General features: G+C 39.9%; 1 protein-coding gene across 1 annotated transcript in view; it reads right to left on the bottom strand.

The window, feature by feature from the left end:
• The window catches only part of carmil3 (capping protein regulator and myosin 1 linker 3), a 56,231-nt gene extending 51,360 nt beyond the window's left edge, over nt 1-4,871 (bottom strand). The window contains 1 exon segment of the mRNA XM_046359316.1: nt 4,684-4,871. Within this exon segment, the coding sequence (XP_046215272.1) occupies nt 4,684-4,741 (58 nt within the window). The 5' untranslated portion in view covers nt 4,742-4,871.
• Nucleotides 4,872-12,642: the final 7,771 nt, after the last annotated feature.

Below are 12,642 nucleotides of genomic sequence, written 5' to 3' on the forward strand. Positions count from 1 at the left end.
TTGCTATATTGTAATTATTTTGCAACTATGGCCTATTTATTGCCTTACATCCCTTATCTTACCTCATTTGCACACACTGTATATATACTTTTTTCTATTGTGTTATTGACTGTATGTTTGTTTATTCCATGTGTAACTCTGTGTTGTTGTTTGTGTCGCACTGTTTTGCTTTTTCTTGACCAGGTCGCAGCTGTAGATGAGAACATGTTCTCAACTAGCCTACCTGGTTAAATAAATGTGAAATAACATTTTAAAATGCTGCCAAACATACCCTCACAAAACTGACTATCCTACCGATCCTTGACTTTGGCGATTCGTAATTTATAAAATATCCTCCGATAAAGCTCTGCCTTATCTCAGCTCATTGGTCACCATAGCAACACCCACCCGTAGCACACACTCCAGCAGGTAATATTTTACCTGTGTAAACAGCCCATCCAACCAACTACCTACCTCATCCCTATATTTGTTTCGGTTTTTCTGCTCTTTTGCACACCATTATTTCTACTTGCACATCCTCATCTGCACATATATCACTCCAGTGTAAATTGCTAAATTGTAATTACTTTAACACTATTGGCCTATTTATTGCCTTACCTCCTTACTTCATTTGCACACACTGTATACAGATTTTTCTGTTGTGTTATTGATTGGACATTTGTTTATCCCATGTGTAACTCTGTGTTGTTTTCATCGCACTACTTTGCTTTATCTTGGCCAGGTCTCAGTTGTAACTGAGAACTTGTTCTCAACTGGCCTATCTGGTTAAATTATGGTTGGTTTTAAAAATTAAAAATCTCATTATGCCAGTGCCAGCCCATAGCCAAATGTTTAGCTAGCTAGCTAACATTAGCGCATTTGCTAACTAGCAAAAATAGCTAGCTAGCTATGAACACTGCACTAATTCAGCTGCTAACACAGGCAGCTGATTCACAGAAACTAGCTAACCCATTGCAATTGTATTATAATATCAATACTAGCTATTGTGGTTAGCTACTAGGAAGTATTTAGTGTTGTGTGCATCGTGTCTTCGCGAGCTTGACTAGCTTGCACTTGGCTAGCTACACTACATGACCAAAGTATGTGGACACCTGCTCATCGAACATCTCATTCCAAAATCATGTGCATTAATATGGAGTTGGTCCCCCCTTTGCTGCTATGACAGACTCCACTCTTCTGGGAAAGCTTTCCACTAGATGTTGGAACATTGCTGCGGTGACTAATGCTGCGGCATTAGTGAGGTTGGGCACTGATATTGGCCGATAGGCCTGGCTCGCAGTCGGCGTTCTAATTCATCTCAAATGTGTTTGTGGGGTTGAGGGCTCTGTGCAGGCCAGTCAAATTCTTCCACACCCATCTCGACAAACCATTTCTGTATGGACCTCGCTTTGTGCATGCGGGCATTGTCATGCTGAAACAGGAAAGGGCCTTCACCAAACTGTTGCCACAAACTTGGAAGCACAGAATCGTCTAGAATGTTATTGTATGCTGTAGCATTAAGATTTCCCTTCACTGAAACTAAGGAGTCCGAACCATGAAAAACAGCCCCAGATCATTATTCCTCCTCCTCCAAACTTTATAGTTGGGACTATGCATTGGGGCAGGTAGCATTCTCCTAGCATCCATCAAACCCAGATTAGTCCGTCGGACTGCTACAGGGTGAAGCAGGATTCATCACTACAGAGAATGCGTTTCCACTGCTCCAGAGTCCAGTGGCAAGCAAGCTTTACACCACTCCAGCCGACTCTTGGCACTGCGCATTGTGATCTTAGGCTTGTGTGCAGCTACTCGGCCATGGAAACCCATTTCATGAAGCTACCGACGAATAGTTCTTGTTCTGGCGTTGCTTCTAGAGGCAATTTGGAACCTATGACAGTGCCACATTGAAAGTCACTGAGCTCTTCAGTAAGGCCATTCTACTGCCAATTTTTCTATGGAGATTGCATGGCTGTGTGCTCGATTTTATGGCTGAAATAGCCGAATCCACTCATTTGAAGGGTTGTCCACATTTTTAAAAATATTTTGTATTGTATTTTTTGTAACATCCCATAGTCTACATTGCATATGAAGTGTGACTGGTTCATCTGTAGATTAAAATACCCTCTTTTTCCCTTTTTCTGTTGGCACCCCCACTTCGGGGGATCGTTCTCTCTGGTTGGCTCAAAGTCAAGTTGTTGGCCACTGACGAGCATTGCGATTCTACAAGTAGAATTGGTAGGTTTGTCGCTACCGGGTCGGCAAGCAGCAGATAATGCTTTTGTTCTAGCAAGAAAAGGAACGGCCTGCCACTATGATAAGTACCTGTTGGCAGTACCTATCGGCAATGAGATTCTCTGTGTGTTTCATGCTTAAAAACCACTCAATTAAAGCCCTTAACACTCGGCATTCCCACAGAAGGCCCGGCCACAGCATATGCTGAACTACCTTTAAAGAGAGAGGAAGGAGAGAGAGAGAGATGGGAGAGGAGAGGATGAGTTAAAACCTAGCCAGGAGATCCGACCCGCTTGCTTACAGATTCATTTGGGACGGACAGGCTTCCTGCGTAGATTAAAATATAGTGGAGCCAGCGCAAGATATTTTTCGCAAAACGTAGCATGAATTTTGAATAAGTGGGACACATTTTTGCATTTCCGTCTTCTGTAACCTCTTTCAACATCTATCCAACACATTAGCCCAACACACTTCTGAAATCCTCAAGATGTTTCCTAATCACACAGAAAAACTCATGTTGATATCATATTCACAGAGGCATGACACACTCATTTGTGTACACCGAGTCCAAACCATATTTTCTGTTTGCGTTTGGCAGACTACGAGGTTAGATGAACTGGGACACGACGATTATAATCCTGATTGTACTCCAATGACAATTCAATTCAATTTTGTGTGATTAGGAAACATGTGTTGGGATAATATATTGGATAGATGTCTGAACAGGTTACAAACCCACTTTTTCTGAATTCACTAAAATAACAGTACCAATAACAGTACTACAAAAAAACATGTTTACAGGATTTAGTACTACAAGCCGACAACAACAAAAAATGATTGAAGTACAAAAAGGTAAACAAAATATTGGCAACTGTTTAATAGTATGCACATTTACATCACAATTTGTGATTATTATTTATGACAGTTTTATAACCTCAACATCAAAACAGACAAAAATCTATGTCACTTATCTTACTGTGTGCTTCACAGGGTGAGCTCCCACCTTGACGCTTGCTCTGTGATGTCACACCAATGAAGTGATCATGTGGTTTCTCTGCAAGGGCTTAGTCACAATAGTGTTGACTTTCTCTCGTCAGACCAATGAATAAATGTGTCAGGATTAAGCTGTGCCAGTTTACATGACCTCCCACTCTTTCTGATTTCACCCTGCCTCAATCCAGGAATGAAAAATGCATTGTACTCCCAAATGTTACACTGACAAGGTTGAACGACTGCTTGCTTAAAAGTCGCTCAATCTTCTCGGTGTAACAGTTGTAATAACTGGACAATTCGGAGTACAATGTTGATTAATGTGCACTGTCCCTGTAACAAAATAAAAAACTCAAACTCGATGCATTTCTGAAAGAGATGGATTGGGGGACGTTTTCTGAGACATTTCTGGTGCCGGCTCCGCCGTGTCTTCGTCGACACAGGAAGCCTGTCTGAAACCTATAGCGTAGCTGTAAGCAAGCGGGTCGGATCTGCTGGCGAAGTTAAAAACCTGCCTTGATTGTCTAATGGAACTGCTCTTTCTCCATGAGTGCCCACCACACATCCCTTCCTTCCTCTCTCTGTACCTTTAGCTCTGACTGGTCATTACCACAGCCAAATCCACAAACAAACAAGGGATTCATTTGCCGTCACGATAATTAACAGCGAGAGACACCCTTTTAACACCCTCCTGTCCAATGGTGTCAGTCGGTGTGTGTGCGTGCAATGTGTTTGTGTGTGTGTATATGTCAGACACTACCATTGTGCTGGCATGTGTGACCAACGTGAGTGTGATCGTGCTTGTCACATGTTTAAATATAACTCTCAGTGTGTGTGTGTGTGTGTGTGTGTGTGTGTGTGTGTGTGTGTGTGTGTGTGTGTGTGTGTGTGTGTGTGTGTGTGTGTGTGTGTGCGTGCGTGCGTGCGTGTACTAAACAGTGGTATGCTGAGCGCTGCACACCCTAAGGGCACTATAGCCCATCTCTTCAGCGTAGAGGGCCTCTCAATGCAAAAACTCATGCCTGCAAGCGTCAAACAAAATGATTGTTCCACATAACACCCCTACACACGAACACACTCAAAGGAAAACGGTTAAAGCCAAGGCAAAGCACCCAGAGACACGCACAGGCAGGCACGCATTTGCAGTAACACACATCCAACCAACTCGCTACTGACAGAAGTGGGGTTTAATAACCGTTTAAAGTATGATTGTGGTAAACACAGAGCAGGCAGCGGGAACCAAAGCAATCCCAACGTAGCCTGTTTATTTCGATTCGGATCGATAGGAATAACAGGTTATCATTCCTGACGTGGGTTTACACAGGAGAACATGGAACGTCAAAGAGAGTGACAGGTACCATAAAATAACCATTGGAATTCTCAACAGCGATAGGCTCTGTATTCTGACCAGGAAATATAGTATGTAGGCTGCAGCAGGTGTTGAGCATGACAGTGAATTTCAAAGAGCAGTTTTGCGCTTACCTGTGTTTTCCCTGCCGACGTGAACGAAACCTGCAGCGGTGGTCTCTTTAGAGGCCATAGCGCGCCCCGACTCTCCGTCTGCGCTTCTTATAATCAAGGGAGAGAGCCGCTAATGCGTTTCAACTGGCAATCGGAGAGTAGCGCGACTCCAGTTCCTATAAACATATCAAATCGGGGGGAGAGACAGATAGAGCAAAAGAGAGAGCAAGAGAGAGAGAGAGAGAGAGAGAGAGAGAGAGAGAGAGAGAGAGAGAGAGAGAGAGAGAGAGAGAGAGAGAGAGAGAGAGAGAGAGAGAGAGAGAGAGAGAGAGAGAGAGAGAGAGAGAGAGAGAGAGAGAGAGAGAGAGAGAGAGAGAGAGAGAGAGAGAGATGCATCAGTCAATGCAAGAAGCATAGACCCAAGTGCTTCAGGTATTACGTTTAATATTTGAGGGAGAATAAAATAATAACACTATAATCTCGAATCTCAAATAATCTCAACACTAATTCTAATAACACGAATTATTAAAAGTCACACAAAAAACATTGAATAAACGTATTAAGTTGGTCAAAAAAATCTAATGATAATTGTTATCTTTAATATCATGATTAATACTGACTCCATTTTGCTTCATTAGATCACAGAACCTTTGGTTAATTTCATTCATATCAAGAAATAGCCTTACAGTACCGCCCATTGTCAATATATGGCCATGGAGACAGTTTTTTTTGTGAGCTGGATGGTTGCCAACAATTATTACACAGTATGGACTGCTGCAGTAAAAACTGGAGGAGAAGTCACCACGTTTCCATTCTACAGTTTTCATGCGACTCAAATCATACCGTATTTTTCAAAATCACAACAGCTGTGATGGAATGAAAAGGGAACGGTTCGGTACCGTGGTAAAGTTGCTTTGAGATTCGATATTTGCCAAACATTCGGACCATCAAACACCAATAGCTTGCGATCGATTTGAGTTTTATGAAGAAAAGAGATGTTCATCAAAGCACAGTTTCGTAATCACACAGCAATAGTGTAGGCAGCCTGGCCACAGTCAATGCAGCTAGTTAGGAACTACCAACAAAGTGCATGATCACAATATTAAAATGTGAACAGCTCTTACACCATGTGACTTAGCCACCTTATTTCAACTATACATCATTCATTAAACAGAGAGGCATGTTACAGACTCTTTAGTTTTCTCGTAAAATGATTCCTATTTTTTTTAAATATACATATTTATACAAAAATCAACTAAAATGCAATAGCTCCTTGACCATGTGACCTAGACACCTCAAACCAACTTTGGAATGTTCACAGGGTCGGGACACACATAGCATACATAGCCTTTGGTTTCCCCAGTAAGCACTTACACAATTTTATATCAATATTTGAATATGTACAATTTAAATAGCAACCACATGATTTAGCAACCTAGTTTCAACTGTCCATTATTACTTATATAAACAGTCATGTTGCACACACTAGTGTTTTCATAAAATTATTCCTACATTTAAAAAAAAAGTATATAAACAGTGCATTCGGGAAAGTATTCAGACTCCTTGACTATTTCCACATTTTGTTAAGTTACAGCCCTATTCTAAAATTGATTACATTGTTTTTTCCTTGATTAATCCACACACAATCCCCATAATGACAAAGCAAAAAAATACATTTAAATCACATTTAAATAAGTATTCAGACCCTTTACTCAGTACTTTGTTGAAGCACCTTTGACAGCGATTACAGCCTTGAGTCAAATCAAATCAAAGTTTATTTGTCACGCGCGCTGAATACAAGTGAAATGCTTACTTACAGGCACTAACCAACAGTGCAATTTTTAAGTAAAAAAAATAGGTATTAGGTGAACAAGTAACAAAATAAAAAACAACAGTAAAAAGCCAGTGAATAATAACAGTAGAGAGGCTATATACAGTAGAGAGGCTATATACAGTAGTGATGTTATATATAGTAGCGATGCTATAACAGTAGAGAGGCTATATACAGTAGAGAGGCTATATACAGTAGAGAGGCTATATACAGTAGTGATGCTATATACAGTAGCGATGCTATAACAGTAGAGAGGCTATATACAGTATAGTAGTGATGCTTTCACAGTAGAGAGGCTATATACAGTAGAGGCTATAACAGTAGGGAGGCTATATACAGTAGCGATGCTATAACAGTAGAGAGGCTATATACAGTAGAGAGGCTATATACAGTAGTGAGGCTATATACAGTAGAGAGGCTATATACAGTAGAGAGGCTATATACAGTAGTGATGCTATATACAGTAGAGAGGCTATATACAGTAGTGATGCTATTTACAGTAGAGAGGCTATATACAGTAGTGATGCTATAACAGTAGAGAGGCTATATACAGTAGAGAGGCTATATACAGTAGAGAGGCTGTATACAGTAGAGGGGCTATATACAGTAGAGAGGCTATATACAGTAGTGATGCTATAACAGTAGAGAGGCTATATACAGTAGTGATGCTATAACAGTAGAGAGGCTATATACAGTAGAGAGGCTATATACAGTAGAGAGGCTATATACAGTAGTGATGCTATAACAGTAGAGAGGCTATATACAGTAGTGATGCTATAACAGTAGAGAGGCTATATACAGTAGAGAGGCTATATACAGTAGTGATGCTATAACAGTAGAGAGGCTATATACAGTAGTGATGCTATAACAGTAGAGAGGCGATGCTATAACAGTAGAGAGGCTATATACAGTAGCGATGCTATAACAGTAGAGAGGCTATATACAGTAGTGATGCTATAACAGTAGAGAGGCTATATACAGTAGAGAGGCTATATACAGTAGGATATACAGTAGGGAGGCTATATACAGTAGAGAGGCTATATACAGTAGTGATGCTATAACAGTAGAGAGGCTATATACAGTAGCGATGCTATAACAGTAGAGAGGCTATATACAGTAGAGAGGCTATATACAGTAGAGATGCTATAACAGTAGAGAGGCTATATACAGTAGAGATGCTATATACAGAGCTATATACAGTAGCGATGCTATAACAGTAGAGAGGCTATATACAGTAGTGAGGCTATATACAGTAGTGATGCTATAACAGTAGAGAGGCTATATACAGTAGCGATGCTATAACAGTAGAGAGGCTATATACAGTAGCGATGCTATAACAGTAGAGATGCTATATACAGTAGCGATGCTATAACAGTAGAGAGGCTATATACAGTAGAGAGGCTATATACAGTAGCGATGCTATAACAGTAGAGAGGCTATATACAGTAGCGATGCTATAACAGTAGAGAGGCTATATACAGTAGTGATGCTATAACAGTAGAGAGGCTATATACAGTAGAGAGGCTATAACAGTAGAGAGGCTATATACAGTAGAGAGGCTATATACAGTAGTGAGGCTATATACAGTAGAGAGGCTATATACAGTAGGAGGCTATATACAGTAGAGAGGCTATATACAGTAGTGAGTGATGCTATATAACAGTAGAGAGGCTATATACAGTAGTGATGCTATAACAGTAGAGAGGCTATATACAGTAGCGATGCTATAACAGTAGAGAGGCTATATACAGTAGTGATGCTATAACAGTAGAGAGGCTATATACAGTAGTGATGCTATAACAGTAGAGAGGCTATATACAGTAGTGATGCTATAACAGTAGAGAGGCTATATACAGTAGAGATGCTATAACAGCTATATACAGTAGTGATGCTATAACAGTAGAGAGGCTATATACAGTAGTGATGCTATAACAGTAGAGAGGCTATATATATGCTATAACAGTAGAGAGGCTATATACAGTGCTATAACAGTAGAGAGGCTATATACAGTAGCGATGCTATAACAGTAGAGAGGCTATATACAGTAGAGATGCTATATACAGTAGAGAGGCTATATACAGTAGAGATGCTATAACAGTAGAGAGGCTATATACAGTAGAGAGGCTATAACAGTAGAGAGGCTATATACAGTAGCGATGCTATAACAGTAGAGAGGCTATATACAGTGATGCTATAACAGTAGAGAGGCTATATACAGTAGCGATGCTATAACAGTAGAGAGGCTATATACAGTAGTGATGCTATAACAGTAGAGAGGCTATATACAGTAGAGAGGCTATATACAGTAGAGAGGCTATATACAGTAGCGATGCTATAACAGTAGAGAGGCTATATACAGTAGAGAGGCTATAACAGTAGAGAGGCTATATACAGTAGCGATGCTATAACAGTAGTACAGTAGAGAGGCTATATACAGTAGCGAGGCTATATACAGTAGAGAGGCTATATACAGTAGTGATGCTATAACAGTAGCGATGCAATAGCAGTAGAGAGGCTATATACAGTAGAGAGGCTATATACAGTAGCGATGCTATAACAGTAGAGAGGCTATATACAGTAGAGAGGCTATATACAGTAGTGATGCTATATACAGTAGCGATGCTATAACAGTAGAGAGGCTATATACAGTAGCGATGCTATAACAGTAGAGCTATATACAGGCTATATACAGTAGTGATGCTATAACAGTAGAGAGGCTATATACAGTAGCGATGCTATAACAGTAGAGAGGCTATATACAGTAGCGATGCTATAACAGTAGAGAGGCTATATACAGTAGAGAGGCTATATACAGTAGCGATGCTATAACAGTAGAGAGGCTATATACAGTAGTGATGCTATAACAGTAGAGAGGCTATATACAGTAGCGATGCTATAACAGTAGAGAGGCTATATACAGTAGGAGGTTATATACAGTAGTGAGTGCTATATACAGTAGATGCTATAACAGTAGAGAGGCTATATACAGTAGATGCTATAACAGTAGAGAGGCTATATACAGTAGCGATGCTATAACAGTAGAGAGGCTATATACAGCTATACGATGCTATAACAGTAGAGAGGCTATATACAGTAGCGATGCTATAACAGTAGAGAGGCTATATACAGTAGCGATGCTATAACAGTAGAGAGGCTATATACACAGTATGCTATAACAGTAGAGGCTATATACAGTAGCGATGCTATAACAGTAGCGAGGCTATATACAGTAGCGATGCTATAACAGTAGAGAGGCTATATACAGTAGGGATGCTATAACAGTAGAGAGGCTATATACAGTAGAGAGGCTATATACAGTAGAGAGGCTATATACAGTAGTGAGGCTATATACAGTAGGAGGCTATATACAGTAGAGAGGCTATATACAGTAGGATGCTATAACAGTAGTGAGGCTATATACAGTAGCGATGCTATAACAGTAGAGAGGCTATATACAGTAGCGATGCTATAACAGTAGAGAGGCTATATACAGTAGAGAGGCTATATACAGTAGTAGAGATGCTATATACAGTAGAGAGGCTATATATAGTGATGCTATAACAGTAGAGAGGCTATATACAGTAGTGATGCTATAGTAGGACTATATACAGTAGTGATGCTATATACAGTAGTGATGCTATAACAGTAGAGAGGCTATATACAGTAGTGATGCTATAACAGTAGAGAGGCTATATACAGTAGAGAGGCTATATACAGTAGAGAGGCTATATACAGTAGTGATGCTATAACAGTAGAGAGGCTATATACAGTAGTGATGCTATAACAGTAGAGAGGCTATATACAGTAGCGATGCTATAACAGTAGAGAGGCTATATACAGTAGCGATGCTATAACAGTAGAGAGGCTATATACAGTAGTAGATGCTATAACAGTAGAGAGGCTATATACAGTAGTGATGCTATAACAGTAGAGAGGCTATATACAGCTATATACAGTAGTGATGCTATAACAGTAGAGAGGCTATATACAGTAGCGATGCTATATACAGTAGAGAGGCTATATACAGTAGAGAGGCTATATACAGTAGCGATGCTATAACAGTAGAGAGGCTATATAGTAGATGCTATAACAGTAGAGAGGCTATATACAGTAGAGAGGCTATAACAGTAGAGAGGCTATATACAGTAGAGAGGCTATAACAGTAGAGAGGCTATATACAGTAGATGCTATAACAGTAGAGAGGCTATATACAGTAGTGATGCTATAACAGTAGAGAGGCTATATAGTAGCGAGGCTATAACAGTAGAGAGGCTATATACAGTAGCGATGCTATACAGTAGAGAGGCTATATACAGTAGCGATGCTATAACAGTAGAGAGGCTATATACAGTAGCGATGCTATAACAGTAGAGGCTATATACAGTAGCGATGCTATAACAGTAGAGAGGCTATATACAGTAGCGATGCTATAACAGTAGAGAGGCTATATACAGTAGCGATGCTATAACAGTAGAGAGGCTATATACAGTAGCGATGCTATAACAGTAGAGAGGCTATATACAGTAGCGATGCTATAACAGTAGAGAGGCTATATACAGTAGTGATGCTATATACAGTAGAGAGGCTATATACAGGCTATATACAGTAGAGGCTATAACAGTAGAGGCTATAACAGTAGAGAGGCTATATACAGTAGCGATGCTATAACAGTAGAGAGGCTATATACAGTAGCGATGCTATAACAGCTATATACAGAGGCTATATACAGTAGCGATGCTATAACAGTAGAGAGGCTATATACAGTAGCGATGCTATAACAGTAGAGAGGCTATATACAGTAGAGATGCTATAACAGTAGAGAGGCTATATACAGTAGATGCTATATACAGTAGAGAGGCTATATACACAGTAGAGAGGCTATATACAGTAGCGATGCTATAACAGTAGAGAGGCTATATACAGTAGTGATGCTATAAGAGTAGAGAGGCTATATACAGTAGCGAGGCTATAACAGTAGGGAGGTTATATACAGTAGTGATGCTATATACAGTAGTGATGCTATAACAGTAGAGAGGCTATATACAGTAGCGATGCTATAACAGTAGAGAGGCTATATACAGTAACGATGCTATAACAGTAGAGAGGCTATATACAGTAGCGATGCTATAACAGTAGAGAGGCTATATACAGTAGTAGAGGCTATAACAGTAACAGAGAGGCTATATACAGTAGCGATGCTATAACAGTAGAGAGGCTATATACAGTAGTGATGCTATAACAGTAGAGGCTATATACAGTAGTGATGCTATAACAGTAGAGAGGCTATATACAGTAGTGATGCTATAACAGTAGAGGCTATAACAGTAGAGAGGCTATATACAGTAGAGAGGCTATATACAGTAGTGATGCTATAACAGTAGAGAGGCTATATACAGTAGAGAGGCTATAACAGTAGAGAGGCTATATACAGTAGCGAGGCTATATACAGTAGAGAGGCTATATACAGTAGCGATGCTATAACAGTAGAGAGGCTATATACAGTAGCAATGCTATAACAGTAGAGAGGCTATATACAGTAGCGATGCTATAACAGTAGAGAGGCTATATACAGTAGAGAGGCTATATATACGATGCTATAACAGTAGAGAGGCTATATACAGTAGTGATGCTATAAGAGTAGAGAGGCTATATACAGTAGCGAGGCTATAACAGTAGGGAGGTTATATACAGTAGTGATGCTATATACAGTAGTGATGCTATAACAGTAGAGAGGCTATATACAGTAGCGATGCTATAACAGTAGAGAGGCTATATACAGTAGCGATGCTATAACAGTAGAGAGGCTATATACAGTAGTAGATGCTATAACAGTAGAGAGGCTATATACAGTAGCGATGCTATAACAGTAGAGAGGCTATATACAGTAGCGATGCTATAACAGTAGAGAGGCTATATACAGTAGAGATGCTATAACAGTAGAGAGGCTATAGTACAGCTATAGTAGAGGCTATATACAGTACGATGCTATAACAGTAGAGAGGCTATATACAGTAGAGAGGCTATATACAGTAGCGAGGCTATAACAGTAGAGAGGCTATATACAGTAGTGATGCTATAACAGTAGAGAGGCTATATACAGTAGCTATAACAGTAGAGAGGCTATAACAGTAGAGAGGCTATATACAGTA

This window comes from Oncorhynchus gorbuscha, linkage group LG08 (assembly GCF_021184085.1).
Source record: "Oncorhynchus gorbuscha isolate QuinsamMale2020 ecotype Even-year linkage group LG08, OgorEven_v1.0, whole genome shotgun sequence".
Taxonomy (NCBI): Eukaryota; Metazoa; Chordata; class Actinopteri; order Salmoniformes; family Salmonidae; genus Oncorhynchus; species Oncorhynchus gorbuscha.